The sequence below is a fragment of the Felis catus genome, chromosome X (genome assembly GCF_018350175.1).
Source record: "Felis catus isolate Fca126 chromosome X, F.catus_Fca126_mat1.0, whole genome shotgun sequence".
Lineage (NCBI taxonomy): Eukaryota > Metazoa > Chordata > Mammalia > Carnivora > Felidae > Felis > Felis catus.
The window spans coordinates 15,226,695-15,247,118 of NC_058386.1; the positions used below are offsets into that span (position 1 = coordinate 15,226,695).

Sequence of the window (20,424 nt, forward strand, 5' to 3'; positions counted from 1 at the left end):
AAAAAGTCCTGCTGTTAATATTCTTAGAGTAATAAGAAATTAAATTGCATGCACGAAACAAGAATGGGTGCAAATCAGGGAACAGAGATTTAAAGCCTGATAGCAAAAGTGAAAAAACTCAATCGAGGGGGTGGAACATAAAGTGGAAGCAACTGCCCTCAGAAGAGAGCACAAGCCAGAGAACCGGAAGACAGAAGAGAAACACTAAAGACTTCTCTGAGAGGGCAACAGTGGATTCACAGGTGCTAGAGAGAACAGAGAAAATGTAAGGAAGGAAGCGAGTCAAGACATTTTTCAGAAAAACTTCACAGGACTGAAAAAAAAAAACTTCCCAGGGTTGAAAGGGCCCACTGAGCCTCCAACACAGGGGATGAAAATATACCCAGATCGAGGCACATCCCTGAAATTTCACAACCTGGGAACAGAGAAGATCCTAAAAAAAATTTCCAAGAGAAAAACAATTCATATTTGAAGGATCAAACACCACAACAGGATTAGATTTCTCAAAAGCAAGCCTGAAAGCAAAAAGACAGTGAAGCGATGATTTCAAAATTCTGGTGAAAAATGTATTTTCAACCTAGAATTCTATAACCAAACTCTCAAATGGATATACAGAATATCTGTAGGTATTTTCAGACTTGCCAAGCCTTGACAGTTCTCTCAACCGAGCACCGTTTCTCGGGAAACTACTAGATATCTTCCACCAGAGTAAGAGAGTAAGCTAAGAAAAAGGAAAAGTAGAGATACAGAAAGCAGGAGAGCCAACCCAGGAGACAAGGAAGTCTCAAGGGACTCTCCGGGATGCTGGCGAAGGAAGAGCCCAGGATAAAATCGACATCCCAGACATGGAGGGCACCCAGGCAAACGGGGCAGGGAGCTTCCGAAACCAGCAGGCTGAGGGCTGCCACCACCGTGCCTGCCCCCTGTACCGTTTTAAAACTTGGCGAAGCTATTCTAGAATGTGTTCCACCAAAGGAAGAAATCAAGAAGAACATGCCAAACTCAGGAAACAGGGAGGCCAACTGAAGAGATAAGCAAAGGAGATTCCAAAGATTATAGTAAAGAGAAGTCCTAGGATGCCAGGTGTGCAAAAGGCCTAGAGCACAACCAAGCAGACGGAGGAGACTTGTGGGCTCTACGAAAAGTAGTCCAACTGAGAGACTCATGGATATGACTGGCCTTGTGAAAATTTGTATTGTGGGCCACTGGGGGCAAAGCAAATGAAAGAGAGCAACTTCGAATAAAGTTAATAGTATTCGTGACTTCTAAAGTTAGTGGTACGAACTTTAGAAAAAATAAAAACTGTAACACGGTCACAATATACTATACAGCTCAGTTGAGAATACTTGCATACATACGGTAATATGAAGAGCGAATACCGATTAAACTTGAATACAACTGCCATCACTAGGTTATGGGAAGCGAAGCACAAGAGTGGTGATTTAAGACAGCTACATCCTCATCCACAGAAGAGGAAGCCAACACATACTGAATAAAAGTCGACACATCAAAAGACTGCACGATACACACATTGTTTTAGAAAAAGAGACATGTAAATGCCAGAAGAAACAGCTAACAGTGGAAAGTGGTCGCCTCTAAGCAGAAGGACTGGGTCAACGAGGAGGAGGCAGGAAATCTCTGCATTTTGTGGTTTTTTAGAATTCTCTGACTTCTAAATTATGCTCATGTATTACTTTGAGAAGTTATTTCAACAGGCAGAAAAGAGTTTTAATAACGCACATGGAATTTCCAAACCCTTTGCTTTTGCCATCACGGAAAGTATATCCCGAGTGGAGTGGATGGCACTGAAAACATGGCTGTCTTCTGTCTTCTTAGAAAGAGGGGGCAGATAGCACTTGGAGGAGGTGCTTTGGAGGAGGTGGTTGATGTACTGGTCAAGTTCATCCTCGCTTTCTGTAACTGGACAGGCAAGAGAAAGAGCCAGTGAAAAGAAGCTGCAGAAATATTCTAAATGTGTAACAGTGATATAACATGCAGCGCTGAGTAGACTTAGTGGGAGACAACATTCGGCTATAGATACTTGCACCCCCACTCCCAGAGGGTAACGAAATTTACAAGGATAAATGTATGTGTTGATAAAGTTGTCGTCTGGAAACACCTCAACCTAGGAGAAGAAAATGCAGGTCAAGACAGAGACGCATCATACCAAGATGAACTGAATATGTAACAAAACCTGAGGGCCAGCGGCTAAACACCTCAACTTTTTGTTTTGCCGTGAGTGAGCTAAGCATTAGGGAGTGCCCAGCCCCCATAACCACAGGTCATTTCAACCCAAAACCTTGTTTAATTTGAAAAATGTTACGTACATAGGATTTCATCACTCAAACCCAACCAAACCTACAAACCTAGATCACTCTACCATTCCTTTGAAAATTCAAGCAGGGGGTTTCTGTCTTTAGAACGTATTTTGTGAAAAATCCTCATTCCTGAGACTCTTTGTCCCTCTAGGTTAAAAAAAAAGCCCCACTTCTGCAGGTTAGGTTTTCAAACCCGCATTTTACTCATTTTAATACACGCGAGTTTCTAAAGCCTCTTTTTTGTTATGTTAACGACCAATCATTTTCTGTGCTTGAGTCTCAGGGCAATTTTCTCACAATGCCACGGTTTAAATATTCAACGAACCACCTGCAAAGGCATTTCAAGCCATACCTTGATTATAGGTATCTTCCAAATATCCTCCCAAGTCGGAATCAGGACTGAAGCTCCCTTCGCTGTCATCATTAAACAACTTCTCATCACAGTCTGGATCCAGGAAGGTCAGATATGTGTAGAAAGACGTGGTAAGAAATTCCGAAAGGCTCCCTAATTTTACTCTGCCAGCCAAGGAGAGACTATGTTAGACATACAGGTGTATGTGGACAGACTTCCACTATGAATCACGGAGAAACGTTTCAACAACCAGATGGTGCTTCTGCCAGAATCGATAAATACATCACTCTGCAGGTTGCCCCACATAAGTAGTCAGCCAAGAAATTAAAACGAAAATTCAATACCAAGTATAAAGTGGGAGCACGTAGCATATTAAAAGCCAAAATGAATCATGCTGATTTCTTACTCCCAAACCCAACACAAACAGAAGCCTATCTTACTGAACCGACCAAAGTTTTACAAAACAGACTGAGCAAACCACTTTTAACCAGAACCAAACAAGCCTTGGGGGTTTTTTCTGCCCTGAAACAACTGGACCAGAAGAAAACCTACCATGCAATATGCTCACGCAGGCACAGGTATGTGATAGGAGAGGCAGTCTCAGAGGCAAAGTTCTTTCTAGAAGGAATGCCATGGGGGACCATCCCCAGACCAGAGCAGATGCCCAGCGTGGCCTTACTACAGTTTCAGGCTGGGAAAAGTTCCACTGAAAACTGGAAGCTGGGTCTGGCAGTGTGGGGTCCCGGGTTCAGGGAGCACAAGGGAGGGGCCACCCCCTGCAGAAAGCCACCACTGTGTGCTTCTTAAAATGTTAGCTCCAGAGGTAGAAGACAATAGAATCCCGGGAGCTACCAGCATCAGATTGGGACATCAGATCAGCATCAGATTAGCAGCTGGAAGGACCGAGAGAAACATTTAAGGAACACACGGAAGGAAGTTTGCGAAGCAAGTGAGTTCGGGGGTGCTGGAGCTTCAATGGGCAAACGGACAACAGCCAGAAACATGGCCTGAGGGAAGGAAAGAAAAGTCTTTCCTTTAAAAAAGTAACATCTTTTTCCCACCAGGGTCTTGGGGCCAGTTCTAATGATTCCTTTGCCTTGAGACTGGTGCCAGGAGGAGGTGAGGGGGAGCGTGGAAAGTTTCTCTCGTTGGAAGTTGAAAGCAGTCAGGTCAAAGGTAGAATGGCAGGAATTTAAAAAGGCTTCTGATAACCAGCTACCCCAGGAGGGTCTAGAGGGAAACTCTGGCATCTAGGGTTTTTAAAGACCCTCAAACCTAAAGGAAAAGCCAAAATGAGACTCAGTGTTAATTATTTCCTTTAGGAAAGGTAGCCTGTTGGAGCCTAGGCACTCCCGTTTCTTTCCACAGTCCTCCGAATCGTTTGCCATGCTCTATAAACAGGAGGCCCTCCAGATTCGTGGGAGCCCTCATCCAGCTCAGCATGGAGGCTGAGGTCTGGTTTCTGGGTTCATATAGAGCTTCTGCACCTATTCATCTCGGGCCCCTCGCCCTCTGAGCCTACAGCTCCTGGTCTGTCAAACAGGAATACAGCCCACGACGCAAAGTGAAGACTAAGTCAGACAATGCATCCAAGCAACAAAGAAGGCACTGCAAGTGAGCAATTAACTGGAGACAGTATCCTTTTTGACAATGATTAGATTTCAATTAAAGAGTTTATTTTGCAAAAGTTAATTAGGAACGTATGGTATTTTCTCTTGGCTATAATGCCGTGTACCAGGCGGTAACTTCTCCAAACCGCAGGTGGAACGTTCCAAAGTGCATGCCTACTGCAGTTATGGCGCTCGTGCTGCAAACGTAGATGGCAAAATGCTGGGGACAGTCTCACTGACACTCCAGGAGAAGATCGGAGTGGGGACATTCAAGTATACGGCAAAGGCGCAGCAAGCTCTGTGAGCAGAGGTGTGAACCCCAGCACTTCGAAATAGAGTGACTCAACTATGGGCGTGAGGCTAAGTGAAATATGCCAGTTACAGAAAAACATACTGGACGAGTGGAAGGGTGGGTGTCAGGGAGAAATGGGGAGCTGGTGTTTAACGGGTAGAGAGTTGGAGTTTTGCAAGATGAAGAGAGTCCTAGAGATTGGTTGCACAACAATGTGAACACAATGTTACTGAACCATATACTTTAAAATGGCTAAGATGGTAAATTATAGGTTACGTGCATTTTACCACAGTTTTAAAAACCACTGCAGTGGCAGCAGAGTCCCTAGTGTGGGGAGATGGGAGAAGGGCCGACTTCAAGGCCCAAACACTTGGCGACTGACATTCTATCAGGGAACCAACAGACGACTCCAGAGCCCAGGAAGGGTCACACCTCACTCAGGGCTAGCTGTACAGTGAGGTTCTTCTGGAACCCTTCTGGCATATTCCAAAGGATTTGGAGATTAGGGCATAGAAGCTATAGAGAAAACTTCTGCCTTGTGACAGTCAGAGGGTACAAAAATGGAATGGGTTTTCCCAGGAGGTGAGGCCCCTCTATCCCTCAAGGTGCTTAACCATCCCACCTGGGAGCATCTGTGGTACTGTGGGCCCGTCAACTGGAATAGGTATCACTCCACTGAGGATGAGAGGACAATGGTCTAGGCAGGCCCATTCAAGGGCTCTGCTCTGAGGGCCCCTCAGGGAATCTGTAAAGTTCTATGAATTAGTCTTAAGGTCATAACACACTCAAGTCAATTCAAGGAGTATTCACTGAGCACCTGTTAGATCCCAGGCACTGGGTGTTTTCCTCCGGGCCCTTTACTAGAGACAGACACAGCATTCCATACATGCGTTCCGAGAACGCCACTTTAGAGAGACCTGACATGTTCACCTCCCTATGCCTCAAGCCACCTGGCACCGGTAAAAGCATCACAAACACCCCCAAAAGCGGCTTTAGCGAGGATTCCAGTTTCACGTGGGTGAACGGGTAAGTTTCAACTTCTTTTTTACTCTAAACTCCATGCTTCTATGTTCAGTGATTCATATGAAAAGCGGAGAAGGGCAGCAGAAGACTTTTTAAGAAAGGTCACGGATACCTAAAAAAAGAAATAAAAAATAAGTTTAAAAATCACAAATTACCTGGCTCCTCCAAAATATCCATCCTCTAGTTTTCTAATTGTAGAAAGAACTGCAGAATGAATGTCTGAACCATCATTTGCTAAGGGGGGAAAAAAAAAGACAAATTAGTTTACTTAATCTGGGAATACTTTTTGGTTTTCCGGGCATGCGCTGAAATGTTTTCATCAACACGATCTAATTAAAATACTTATGGCATAGAAGATTCCTGACCTCAGAAAGCAAACTGCTGAGAACCCCCTTCAGTACTTAGCTTTGTCTGTGGGACTCATTTCAAACATTTTGAAAAGGGCCCAAACCAACAGGGGGGACACGAATCAGATCAAGTTCATGAAGTTACTGAGCATGGTGTGGGTGATGGGGAAGGTGAGCGTGGGTCTGCCCGTCATCCGCCAGCAGGTGCACAGGTAGGCCAGTTCGATCCTCAGCATCTCCACGATCATCTCATTGTCCAGGGCCAGGTAGAAATGATGCTGGTCGGTAAACTGCAAGTCAGATCAGGCCAAGTAAAAAGCTGTCCTTCATTCCCTCGACACAACCCCAGCTGTCATTCATGGCAGCACTAATCCTTGCATTTTGTTTCCAGAGAAGGAGCTCAATCCTGGCTGTAATCCTCCCCCATCACAGGGCTCTCCCTGCAATCAGACAAAAATTGATCTGTCGCCTGCCCGGGAGCCATAGCTACATTAGCCTGGAAGGGAAAGGTGCATGGCTAGATCCATTTATAGCTCCGTGGATGAGGATTTAAGCACGCAGCCCAACACCACGGTCTCTGAAAGGAAATCAATAACTCCTTAATTCCTACGCATTCTAAGGCTGCTGGGCTCGGAGAGGATTTCCAAGTCAGGGAAGTGAGGGCACTGAGAGCCGGTGAGATGTGGAGACTGTGTTTACCCGATAGAGGGCCTGGTAAATGTGAACTAAAGGCACTACAGCCTGGTGTCGCTGAAAATCAAACTGTTCTAGCCTCTGGACCAGTCCACACTCAGCTCTGGTCTGAAATTTGTTACAAAGGGAAGTAACTCACAAGACTGAAGCGAACAACATGGACTAGGGTGAAAAAGAACAACTTGGGGCTACTGACCCGTGACCCCACGGATGATAGTGTGACCAGGTGGTGGGGTGCTGTGCCCACGGTGACAAAGTGAGCCCACAGCTGATTTTTCTAGCCGGCCGAATGGATGAAAAACATTTGGTTTGGGTTCTGCCGGACTACCTTCCTTTGTAAACAAAGACTCTGAGAAAAAGGCTCTATAATCAGTATATTTAGGATCTCATCAGGTGGGTTGGGGCCTGAAAATCAGACCGGCTGTGTGTTGCACAGAGGGTCTGATGACAACCTAAACAAGGGTTAGGGACTACAGCAATCACAGGCACGAGGGCTGCAAGTCAAGTGACACGGCGCTAGTGAATTTGCAAAGCGGAGTGAATTTCACTACTACTCATGACCGAAAGCGACGGCACACTCACTCACTGAGCACCTACTAGGAATAAAGAATCGTACTAGGTACTGGGTGTCACAGTATGAATTTCTATTTGAACATACGCATGCACCTTCTGCCTCATTCTAAGTAGCTCACCAGGAAGAAAAGGGAACCTAATCAAAGGATGAGTGCTGCTTTGCTGCTGGTCTGCTCTCCTCACCTGGGGTGTAAAAGTAAAGATCTGGTTCCTAATCACATATAGCTTAGACGTTCCAAGCACGCCAATGTGCCGATATGGCCGCCCACTCAATTTCATATTCTTATTCCGTCCTATTTGAAAAATAAAAGAGAAATGAGAGTTAGGACCGATATAGCAACATCTAATCCAAGCGACTTTGGCTAAGACTGGGCTTATTTTCATGCTAACCCACTTTGGGGTTTGGTGTTTCTAATACCATCCAACCCTTCTTTAAAATGGGGCAAGGATGAATTAAAAACAAACCCTGCCACCTTCTTTTCATGCATGTATACAAACGGCACCTGATTCAACACCTATATGGAGTTGAACTATTGACGGAACTTTATGAAATGTTTACTTCTAATTTATTTAGTATTGAGCCATAATACTAAACAAAGTTAGATTTCAGATAAAGAGAACCCCCCTCCCATTTTAATGGGTGAATGAGCATTTTCTAAGAATACAGATAAAAATCAGAAACCTATTAAGACACAAGACTGATCCAATTGCAAATTTTCAGAGGTGGTGCCCTATTTCACAACAGATCTGGCGAAGGGCACGGCCAAGCTCTGGTGACATCTACTGAATGAGTGAGAATGTGCTGGTCTGCCACCCTTCTCCACTTTGAAGAGGTCGAGCCACACGCTTTGGTGGCTTGCCCAATTCTTCACAATTCACACCTGTCGGTCTCCCCCACACCCGAAACCTAGAACCAAGATGCCCCCTCACCAAAACCACCCTGCTATTTCCCCAAACCTACCAAGCTTGGCATATATGTGACTAAGAATCCGGCCTGGCTGGACTCGGATTGGATGAATGTCAGCAATACTCTGGACGTTTACCCCATGTTTCCTCAACAAGTCCTTAATGTGGTTGTTTTCTGCCAGAACGGTGACTGTGAACAAGAGCGTAGAATCTGCATTAGACTCGGGCCTTCTGTTTCCTCACATGGAGAATATATTGTATTGAATATATTGAATAAGTTTCTGAAACTGTGCTTCTGTTTCCTCCAGCCCAGACCTTCTGATATTGGCTATTCTGTTCTGTTCTCTTACATTAAAAAAAAAAAAAAAAAAAATAGTCGCTGCTGAAGACCCATCAGCTGGTCCCGGCCTGCAGCTGGAAAAGCAGCCCGGTGGATTCACGGGCTGGCGTAGCAGTGTGTGTCGTGGTCAAGCGCAGACTGTGGAGTCAGGTGAATCAGTCCACCTGGACGTGAGAGTGGAGTTCGTGCCTCCAGCTGTCAGCTCTGGGTCCCTGCGTGAGCTGACCTCTGAGCCTCACGTGTTAAGACATGGATGAGAATCACAACCGTCACGATTTCTATCTGATCGCAATGTTGTGACAGCTGGGGGTGTGTCTGAGGTCCCGGAGCACGGGAGCGACGCAGGGCCTCTTGCCGCATCACAGGCAGGGGTGGGGAAATGAGTCCATGGCCGCAGAGAGGGCTGCCCTTCATTTGTTCAATAATTGCCTTGAACCTGTTGACTGACTGTGTGCCAATCAACACAGAAGCTACAAGAACAGTACAGGCCTTGTCCTTAAGAAACGTAGGGTGTAATTTAGAGGAAATAAGGCCTGTACACCACGTGCGTTAGTATCAGCTGCCACGTAAGTTGCTCGGCTACGTAAGAGGCCCGCAAGCTCCTCACGAGTCCTCCCCAGGAGGGAGGGGGACCGGTGAGCCAGGACCCGCACCGAGGGTTTTCCTGGTGACAATTGCAGTGCATCTCGGGACCACCCTGTGAGGGGGCACCAGTTACGATGACCCCGAGGCACAGGGTGGTGAAATCACATGGCTCGGCAGGGACAGCACTGCGGCGGCCCAGGCTGGCCTTCTACCTCTCTGAAAGAGTTGCTGGCTGGACAGGAGGGGAGGCAGGTGAAAAACATGGGCCTGCAGCTCTGCAGAGAAGTCACACCTCAAAGGAAGCAACGAGTAAACCTTCACTCGGGTTCTGAACTTTCACCAGGGTCATGTTCTACTTTTTAAAGAATTTCAGTAATGACAAATGACGCGCAGTGAATCACTTGTGCCCCAACTGTGATCAAGATTTAGATTCAAGAAAACAATTGCTTTGTAGAAAGTAACTTTGTGGTTGGAAGAATACTGTTGCCTTTGGGAACTAGCGAGTTATAGAAGGTATGTCCAGGAAGTAAGTGATAAACGCTAGAGCACACATACATACTTTTTACAAAGTGGGATGGGAAACTAGGGAATCTTTTGCATTAAAAAGAGCATTGGTTTTAGACGGTTGAATATGAACAGTAAACACGCTCACAAACCTTGCACTACGACATCAGGTTTGACGGAAGTGGAAAATCTTCTATTTAAGGGATCAATTTCCCCAGTGGCAAGGAATCCCTAGGAAAAGAGGAGAATTAACACTATAAAATACAATTAAATTTCACCTTAAACCCAACTTTGAGAATGAAATATTTTGGGGCTCAAAATATTCAGTATTTTATTCCTTTACGTTGTTTAAATCAATTGCTAATCTTCTCTGAAACACAGTACACCTTTTGGATAGCCACTGATACACGTATTGTGTTTCCAGCACCCAGCTCTCTAAGCTAGTCAGACACGCCAGCGTCTCGTGTGAGCGAAAAGAGCAATAGTGACTAATACTTCCCAAGTCCTTACTCCTCGCCGGGTCCCGTGCTGAGCCCCTCCACGTGCCTGGCCACACTCAGGCCTCCAAACAGGGAGGCACTACGATTATCATTTTATAAGTGGGGAAACCGAAGTAACGAAGCACTTCAGGTAAGTGGCAGAGAGGGGACTTGGCCCTGGGGTGACTATCCTGAAACACAAAGCTCCCATCCCTGCTTGCAAAGAGCGCTGTTTGCATATGGATCTCCTCACATCTTCTGCAAAGGACTGGAGCCCTCAGCAAGGGGATCAAGGTGTTCTAGGAGTTCTGAGGAGGAATCCGACCCAGTGCTGGGCCTAAATGAAGGCCTTTACATGGAAGAGGAAGAAACAGCTGTTTGTTCCCCCATCTCACTGACACAGACATCAGAGCTGGAAAGTAATGCAGAGAATGATCAAGCCCAACCTCTTCACTTTACAGATGAGGAAACCGAGGCTCCTGAGGCCAGAGAGCTAGTAAGAGGCAGACAAGACACATGAAATGTGTCTGACCATGAAATGGAGGAGGCAGTCACACCCATGAAACAGCTGCCCCACCTCAGCACCGGCAGCTCCTAAGGGCCGCTGCTACTGTGAGATCTTTACTTCTGGTATTTTACACACTAGGAACCCCAGTGGTATTGGAGCCACTACTCAAGCTCCCCACCCCCAACTTCTAGAGTCTGACAGAACACACAGGACTGGGCCAGCCTCACAGGCTGGAGCTCCTAGCTCTTCCCCTGGGACTCTTTCCTCCACATCCCTCCCCGAGGGCCCAGAGTAGTCAGCTGGGCAGGAGCCCCCGAGGACAGATGAACCCATCTGATAACCTCACCCACACACCATCTACACCATCATCCCCGTTGGGGAGGGGGATTCATTTTTAGTAGACAAAAAAGCATTTGCATTTTAAAAACTTAAGCCTGGGGACCAGAGAACATTTAACAAGAAGAAAGGAGTCAGAGGCAGCAGACCTTCTAAGTAAGGGTGTTGGGGGCTGAGGGAACACCTGACACAAAACGCACCACAGGAAAATGAGCCCCTCCCTGCCCCTTGACATAGACAGACTGTGCAGCCGCGCCATTTCCTGTGCCCAGGACTGTGCCAGGGGAGCCGGAGGCCGACTTCTCCAAACCTGTATCTTTCACACATGTGCGGATCCTGACTGGGAAGCTTCTAGTCTCCTGCTGACCACCGACTCAACCAGGTTCCAACCACAGGCCAGGAATGTGAGGGGGGTTGGTGCCTGGCACGCAGCGAACTCTGAAGTGGCTTGATTTAGTAAATACGGGCACACAAGCCCAGGCAGCAGGCCTCAGAGCCGACCCAGTCCAGCTGCCTTTACAACTCTGAGTTGCCAAAGTCATTCACAGCCACGTGGGGCAGGGCTCCTACGCTCTTCTAGGGTCCCCTGTACCTCAAATCCGATGGCTTCCAGTCTGTGAGGTCCCCAAGTCCCCTACCTCTGCCAACAGCGAGCTGAGGATGTACAAGGACTGACCCCACAGATGGGGCAGCTTCCCCAGAGGAACTCTGTCCACCGTGTGGGGGTTCTTATACTCTTCATCTACCTGGCAAAGAGAAAAACCCCAAGTCAGAATGTCAGAGGATAAGGAGGCCCACGTCACTGTACATCGGGAAGCGCGCTGAGGATTTACAAAACACCACTCATTCGATCCCCGAAGCCAGTCCTGTGCGAGTGCTGGGGCAGGGAGGTCGAGGAGCTAAGGCCTTTGCGTGGGGGCCAGGTGGCTAAACGCAGCCGAAACGGAACTGAAATCCAGGCCTGGCTCCAGGCCAGCGCCCCTCGCACAAGCACACCGATGGCAGGAGGCGGAGGCAGAGGCAGGCACACGGAGCCTGGACTGCCTTCTGTGAGCACCACTCTGGGCAGCAAGAAGTCTCGCAGCTCATGCTCGCGCTCGTCTATATGATGGGTACGATGATCTAAAGCACTGCCCTATAGCCAAGGCAATGCATCGCAGGATGCTAAGTCAGGTTCCTCCAGTCTTGTTATCCCCAGGAGCTCACAAACTGTGTGCCTATGCAAGACGGTTACCAGAAGGTGGCACTATTTATTGAGGAAAAATAGTACTGTACTATTAGATCACTAATTTTCCACCAGGGACTCAATAAGCTGGATCCACTGGGAGCTTCTGACTCATCAAAATAAGCTACGGTTCTTTTTTCAGATGGACAGTGCTGCATATATATTGTAAAAGTCAGTCTGCAATTTTCTCTGTTGTAAACTCCATGCTGACCTTCGGATTTATTATTATTATTTTTTTTTCAAGTAAACTCTACCCCATCATGGGGCTGGAACTCACAACCCCAAGATCAAGAGTCACATGTTCTACCGACTAAGCCAGCCAGGTACCCCTGACCTTCGGGTTTTTAGCCATTACAACGCTGGTTGGGGTTAATGTTAGTGACCGCTTTTTTCCTGCAGAAAACACAGCAATCGAAGAAAATAGGAAACACTTATCCTTCTCCAAAAGGGAAAGTCACACCACGAGGGGAGTCATACTCTGTGGGTTAATCAGTGATGTTATTAATAGTTAAAATTTGCTGCCGTAGTAAACATTAAGAAAACCTTAAACTCGTAAACTACACAGAATTAACCGTGCCAGTAACCGAAATGAGCTGCTAGCATGACAGTGTGGAAGGAGATTCTGCAAAATGTCAGAGTTATCGTTGGTAGCAAGTTTGGTTATCTTTGGGTAGTAAGAGGAGGGAGAAGTATTTTCTCCTTTCTACAGAATCCTGGATGTTTTACAGTGTACAGGATTACTTTCACAATCAGATTGTATGTTAAGGCTATTTGAAATGTAAGTAGTGTTAAGAAAGACTGCAAAGATCTGGAATGAGAAATACTTGATGCAAAGAACAGAAGGCAAAGTGTCTGGATCAAAAGACAGCTTGGCTCTGGCCTCCCCCCACCTTTGGGCCAGCTCCTGCCTCCCTGTGGAGGTGTCGCCGTCTCTCGGCCCCTCTCCACCCCAGTGCCTGCAGGTCCTCTAACGCACTAGGTCTTTGCAGTGCCGCTCCTATGTCTGCCTCCATTCCCCAGACCAGCTCCTTCACCCCCCACTAGCCTGTAACCCTCGTCGAGACAGAGCTGGCACTGTAACCCCTTTGTGCCCCGTACCTAGCTTGGTGCTGAAGAGACCACTTCTGGAGAAAAGGTGTTAGGTCTGAAAGGGGGATGAAAAATACCAAAAGGCCAAGCACGAACTCACTTCATTTTAGATAAGCAGCTCTCGGTTACCTTGTTAGGTGGGATGGCATACAGTTCTGGCACCAGGTGGATCCCGTTCTTGCCTCTGATTAATATTCCCTCCAGGGCCTCTCGGTACTCTTGGACCTGAAAAATGGCCCCGTGCCCCAGCATGAAAGAGGGGTCACTAACACTGCAACAGGAGTACGACACACAAAAATACCTCTCTTGGCAACAGATTACTAGTAGGACACAGGGCCAAGAAATGCATGAATACCTTCCACTTCAGGAGGGCAGGAGGAACTAGGACTCTTGCCGACAGCAAAGGTTAGAAGGAGCTAAACGCGTCGGGCTTTTCTGTATTGTCTGAACTCGTGACTTCAATATTTCACCCTTAACGTCTCACATATGTAAATTTTGTCTCACCAGCTAGACTGTATAAACTTCTTGGAGTGGAGGCCAGATCTTAAGCAGGGTATCCCTATTTCGACCTACCGGTTTTCCATTTAAAAAGCCCTCATTCAAACATTTATTGCTCAACAAATACTTGCAAAATGAACCCGATGTGAGGAAAAGGAAGTGTATGTACTATGATTCATGGACCCGATTCTTAGGATGCACTGCTCAATATAACAAAAGCTGTTGATGTAAACATTTCCATGAAATTCAAAAGGCAGCGATAAAAAACCTATGTATGAAAAGGAAATAGACAAAAGGGGAAAAACAATCCTTAACCAGCCACCCAGCTATTTAACACATTTCATCTTTGGAAAACCTAATCAAATGCCTTTCAGATCTCATTTTCTTTACTTTTGAAATTTGTGGACAACAAAGTCTGAGCAGGGGTGTGTCATTTTTTTAAAGATGGTTGGGCATCAAGTGGAAGAGACAGAATAGGGCTAACAGTAGTAAATTCGACGAGGCCTAGAAAATAAGGTCCTAAAGCACATTCTTTTTTGTCTTCTCAACCTTTTGTTTGTAATAACTGTCAGACTTCATCACAATTGAAATTCCAAATCAATTCTTTTGAGACCTTTCAGTTCTGGGATAGAAAGACTGAAAACATAAGACCCAAGATAATCCCCAAGCATAACAGTAAGTATCAACGATAGGGGAACATTAACATTTCAAGCTTACTGCCATGTTGGGAAGGAAGAATTCCCTCTGCCCTTCAAGGTCCTTCTAGCTGGACTGAGACTCAAACTGACATGAGACAGATTAAGAGGAGAAAATCAAATTTAGTTACATACACATGGGGAATCCACACAGGAGATTCTGAAGACAGTGAGGCAACACGAGGTTTATCTGACATCCTGAGCTCAGGAGAGGGGTAGGGGTCCGAGGATACAAAGGGAAGGAAGACCATTTGCAGGAAGATGAGAGGAGATGTTGGGAAAACAAAGGTTGCCCTGCTCTGCACTTAAGTTTCTGAGGTAAAGAGGAATCGTGTCAGAAGCTCTCTTTCTGGTACAGGCAGGCAGTTGAGGGGGAGATTGAGAGCTTTTCTGGAATCTACTGGGTTTTGATTACCTTTAACTCAAAATAATGTTCATGCCGAAGTGGCCCATCTTGGGGTGGCCTGCCCGTGGCCCCTACACCCACTTCTGAAACCCCTCTCAGAATTTCTGAGCAGAGGCGGCTTTCAAAACCAAAATAAATCTTTGATTTCTGATCCCACGCCAGTACATGTGCTCTGAACAGGTTAAGACAGCGGTGAAGCATTTGTCTGTCAGTCATTCACATACGGTTCACGAGGATGGGTCTGTTCTAATGCGTACCAAAGTATGCACAGCAGCAAATGCTGAAGAAGTCTGTCTTGAACCAATGAATGCTGCATTAACAGATCTTTATTCGTCACTTACTATACACACCAGGCACAGGGAATAGATTAGTGAAGTGGTCAAAGACCACCTACCTCCACCAGGGTGCTCTGACAGGTAAGTGGGAGATTAAATACAGCTATAGGTGCCACAGTGTGGTAAGTACTGTGGGACATATAAAAGGCTTTTTTTTTTTTTTAATCCAACTTTTAGGATCAGAGAAGGCTTTCCGAAAAAACAGACATTTACAATGAATCAAGTGAAGGAGAGAGGGGCAGCTGGGGGAGAAAAGCAGGACCTGGGTACTTAAGAAGAGGGGAGACGGCACGGACTGTCCAAAAGATGGAAAGGGTTTCAGGGCATCCCAGAACTCAAGAAAGTAAGTAAACCGTAAGAAATCAGGTTACAGTGTTGAAGACAAGGGCCAGATCTTATGAGACCCCACAAAACATGTGATGACCTTATACCAAGGCCAACCGGAGCCTTTGGAAGCTCTTAAGCAAAGCAGCGACACAATCTAATTTGCTTTTTAATAAGATGCCCCTGGCAATGGTATAGAGAACCAGCAGGGAGTGAGGCTGGAGGCTGGGCCACCAGTTAGAGAGCTGTTACATGACATGTTAGCTGAGGGTACTCTTGGACTAGAGCTGAAGGCAGCAGAAGCCTAGGCAGGTGAGAAGAAGACAACAGAACTAAACGTGTGTGGGCCAAGGTGGTCCCCGATGAACCCCGCTTCCCGTTACTCGTGCCTGTGTGTAGTCCCCTCCCCTTGAATGTGGCACGACCCTTTAAACAAGGGAATGCAACAACAGTGACCCGGCCAGTTCCAGGCCTAAGCCTGAAGAAGGCGTGGGAGCTTTTGCTCTTGCATTCTGGGGGAAGAGGACCACCATGGAAAAAGCCTAACTGCTCAGAGACTACACTTCTGTGAGAAGCAAGGCCTGGGCCCATAAGCCCAGCCGAGGTCCCAGCCAATAGCCAGCATCAAGCTGCAGGCCAGGTGAGTGAGGCCATCTCGGAAGGCCATCCTCCAGCCCCAGCGAACCAGCTGTCGCCAAGTGAAGCAGAGACAACCCGTCCCTGCTGAGCCCTGCCCAAACGGGGCAATCGTGAGCAAATAAACAAAGCAGTTGTGGCTTTAATTCACTATGTTTTGGGAAAGCTCGGTAAGCGGCTACAGATAACTTAAAGTGCCCTCAATTCTTGCATAACCTTATGTTCTAATACTAATCGGCACACCCATGGAATGAAAATGCCGATTATCAACACAACACCCAGCACTTTCTCACCTGAACGGCGTCACCGTTGAAGACCCCATCTATTATGAAATATGTCCAGAACACAGGCCATTCACATTCAATGTTTTCAAAGAGCTTGAGTTCAGCAGGGTCATAATGCAATCGGTTTGGGTCCTGGAATCAAACAGGAGACCGTCTAAAAGGTGATGTCAGATCACATATATAACACCATCGTACCTCACTGGGTTTCCCTCGCTTTCTGATTCAACCCAGCTTTGCGGCTGATAACGATTAGGAGTCTGCTTTAATGGGGAGAAGCTATTTTTGGCAGTTTTCCGTGGAAAAATTTCGGAAAAGTAAATCAGAAATGTACACAAGACTCCTTAGTAGTTTATATTAAGCTTCCTATATCCCTAACAAATAAATAGCAATTGGCCGATCACGATGCTTGGCAGACTATCTGTTTTACTGAAATCACTCTATCAGTCACGATGGCAAAAAAAACCCAAGAGGGAGGCCACAGTTGCTCTTTAAAACATCATGTGAGCCACAGAACTGTTTGTCCTTGTCTACAGGCTGCTTTTAAACCACCAGCCTGCTGTCCTCCTGATGATCTTATTCTTCTATTGCCTAACTTCAGCCTCGCTGTCTCCAAAATTAAGACTTCCCTTTCCAATTTTCCAACATGTAATTTTATAATCAAGGAAAGGAGAACACCACAGTGTGACTTAAATATGAAGCACTTAAGGAACTATAAGAAACAATATTTAAGTACAACCTCTCTTGGGGTTTTATAACCGTCTCGAAGGAAGCGACAGCATCCATAACGCCCCTAAGGAGAAAAAAAAGTGCATTCGATGAAACAGAAGAATTTCTTTGCCTTTTTATTTTGATTCGCGTCAGCCCTTCACCCCCATTCCCGTCAGTCTTTTAGTAACGAACGAAACGTGTACCAAGTGCTTTTTGTTCTCAACACAAAAAGTTATTTTTAAGTAATAAGCAAAGTAAATTCAGGTTTGATCAGTGCCAACGAGGGAATGCCAAAACTTTCTGTCAGAGTATCAGGGCTGGGGGAGTAATTACTGAGAGTTCAGAGTGACCAGCCTTTCAGTCTGATTGGCTGTATCACACAAAGATGCAAAGGGACCCTCACTGCTTGAAAAGCCACTAAGGGAGACACTCGGACTGGACTACTTCTACTTGAAAGACTGGAAAGCAGAAAGGACATTTCAGACTCCTCACAGTTAGGCTCTGGATGCAAAGAAGTAGGGCGGCGAGGTGGGGGCAGGGGTAGGGTGGGGTGGGTGGGGCTTCCTAGGACTCAGGGCTGTTGCTGCTGGTTTCCCTGCTACAGGCTCCGATATTCTATTCGTCTTCGGCTTTCTGGGTGTTAAGAAAGAAGGGCGGTGGCACCGCGCTGTTAACGTGCCTCCCTAATCCCTGGATGGCAGTGCTGGGTGCCCGCTCCCAGTTGGGGCTGCTTTAGCGCTAGCTGCGGAGGCAAGCACGCTCTGTGTGGCCAGCTCTGCAGTGTTCTGGGAGTCCTGGGGAGGCCCAGCCCAGAACCCGCTCCCCTTTAAACGCTTCATTCCCTGCATTAACTCCCTGCCTACCTGGACGAGCTCAAACAGCTTCCTTTTACGCCACTAAACCTTGAGACAGCTTCTTTGGGGGTATGACTGGGGACCCTTTAACCCCTTTGAATCCAAGGGCTAAAATCATTTCTATGGAATCTAAGCAGGATCATCAATATGAAGATCTGGGCTTAGGAAATGTAAATTTTTTTTAAGGAAACTTACATTTTTCATCATTTTACTGATAAATCCAGTTGCCTGGACTATTTAATAACATTCTCAGTTTGGTGTACTGTATTATAGTTCATGCATTTCACCTCAAGGCAGGGATTTTTTTTTAATTTTTTTTTTTACTTACATCCAAGTTAGTTAGCATATAGCACCACAGTGATTTCAGGGGTAGATTCCTTAATGCCCCTTACCCGTTTAGCCCATCCCCCCCTCCCACACCCCCTCCAGTAACCCCGTTTGTTCTCCATATTTATGGAGAAACATCTCTTATGTTTTGTCCCCCCTTCCTGTTTTTATATTAGTTTTGCTTCCCTTCCCTTACGTTCATCTGTTTTGTCTCTTAAAGTCCTCCTATGAGTGGAGTCATATGATATTTGTCTCTAATTTCGCCTAGCATAATACCCTCTGGTTCCATCCACGTAGTTGCAAATGGCAAGATTTCATTGTTTTTGATAAGGCAGGGATTCTTTTAACCTCAATGTAACTTGGGGATTGCCAAGTCCTCAGAAATTGTGCACGAAGTTGGAGGATACTGGGACGTGTGCGTTTTTTTCTGGCAGGGACTTTATAGCTTTCAAGACGTTCTCAAACAAGTCTGTGATCTCTCACGGGTTAAGAAGCTCTGCTTTAGAAGTACAGGAGGGATACGAACCAGGGTTCAAAGGCACCGGCTTGGGTGCTCGAGCTCAAGCTCTGCTATCAGGAAAAGAACTAAGACACTTGAACGCTCTGAGCCTTTGTTTTCTCACCTGTAGACTCGGCTTTGGATGCTCTGAGTCCACTCAGATAAACCAAGCCTCTGACCTCACGGAGAACCGAGGCCCGGGTGAGCGGCTCCATGTGACCACATGAAAGGGGCACATAACACAGGGTAGGGGGGCACCAGCCTGATCAACGCTTACCTGCAGCTTGGAAATAATTTCATTTTTGGTCACATTCACAAGGTTCATATCTTCCACTGCAAAGGCCGGGAAAGAGATAATGGAAAGAAGTCCAGCGTCAATCTCCTTAGACGTTGATGCTCTTGGCAGCATGGAGAACAGAATAGACTGAATGAGAAACAAACAGGTGGCTTTAACCTGGGAGGTGCTGATAGTTACGTACAATATCTAGAGACCATGACCTTAGCCCCAAGGAACACCTGAATAAGTGTGCCAATTCTGAGTAGAGCTTTTTCCTACCAACACGGCCCTCGCTGGGGGACCTCGCCTACCCAGCCAATGACTTCTGTTCCTTGCGGGAGAGAAGGGGCTCAGGGAGAGCACGGTAATGCCTGGAGCGCATGCTGAGAACTGCTGGTCTCCCTCCCTCGGGTGCCTTCTGTAGACTGTGCTGTGTCTTTAGGACACACAGGAGAGGAACTAAGGGCTAATGCGTCAGCAGGCCGGGGTGTGCTGCCTGTGAAGACGGAGACACAGAAGAACACACATATGGGGCTAGCACAGAGAAATGTCCGGCTTCTGTGGAATGTGACTGGGTGGACTGGGTGATCCAGAACCCACTTGAAGAGGGAGTCCAATCCGAGAGACCACACAAACACTCAGGCAAAATGGTAAATAACAGAATTACTTTAGTCCTAGAACTAGGGTTACTTAGTGGCACTATAACATGGCCTCGATTATAAGGTGGTTGGGTTAGGCACTATAAACGAAAGGAAGGTGAAATGATGAGGAAAGTTTGCGAACGGAAGGTAGCTAACACTGGGATCTAACATGTACAGACATGGGGCTAGCTCCCTGCAAACATAAGCTTACTAACTCTCATATACACATGGTGCACTACACTAACTGATTTTCAAATGTTAAACCAATTTTGCATTCCTGGAATAAATCCCATTTGGTCATTAAAAAAATTTTGTTTTCTATTTTATAAAGAAGGAATTTGGATACTGTGCCCAGGGCACACGAGGGCTCTGAGACTCAGACACAGAGATTCATGTGACAGAACTAGGATTCTAACCGAGGCCCAGCTGGCTATAAAGCTCACACAGTTTCCCCTAGGGACTATGCATTATTAAGATGTATCATCAGCTTGTTCTGTTAAACCGTAGCTCAAGAAATAAACAGATTCCCCATTCAGGACTATTTAATGTGGGGAAACGGAGTGAGCCGGAAGGTAGGTAAACACGGTGGAACCTTCAGCTTCAGAATAAAGCTCCGTTTTCTTATTTTTATTGTTTTTAATTTTTATTTATTTATTTTTTAAATTTACATCCAAGTTAGTTAGCATATAGTGCCACGATGATCTCAGGGGTAGATTCCTTAATGCCCCTGACCCGTTTAGCCCATGCCCCCTCCCACAAC

At 46.4% G+C, this 20,424-nt stretch overlaps 1 protein-coding gene across 12 annotated transcripts in view; it reads right to left on the reverse strand.

The window, feature by feature from the left end:
- The window catches only part of PHKA2 (phosphorylase kinase regulatory subunit alpha 2), a 71,062-nt gene that overhangs the window by 15,934 nt on the left and 34,704 nt on the right, over positions 1-20,424 (reverse strand). For all 12 annotated transcript variants that reach the window (XM_045051250.1, XM_045051255.1, XM_045051254.1 and 9 more), the window contains exons 9-20: positions 19,024-19,170; positions 17,095-17,148; positions 16,368-16,490; positions 13,310-13,405; positions 11,505-11,612; positions 9,696-9,774; positions 8,170-8,304; positions 7,392-7,501; positions 6,088-6,232; positions 5,751-5,829; positions 2,671-2,834; positions 1,741-1,920 (exon numbers count right to left, since the gene is read on the reverse strand). In XM_045051250.1, coding sequence (XP_044907185.1) covers positions 1,741-1,920; positions 2,671-2,834; positions 5,751-5,829; positions 6,088-6,232; positions 7,392-7,501; positions 8,170-8,304; positions 9,696-9,774; positions 11,505-11,612; positions 13,310-13,405; positions 16,368-16,490; positions 17,095-17,148; positions 19,024-19,170 — 1,420 coding nt within the window. The remainder of the gene's footprint in view (positions 1-1,740; positions 1,921-2,670; positions 2,835-5,750; positions 5,830-6,087; positions 6,233-7,391; positions 7,502-8,169; positions 8,305-9,695; positions 9,775-11,504; positions 11,613-13,309; positions 13,406-16,367; positions 16,491-17,094; positions 17,149-19,023; positions 19,171-20,424) is intronic.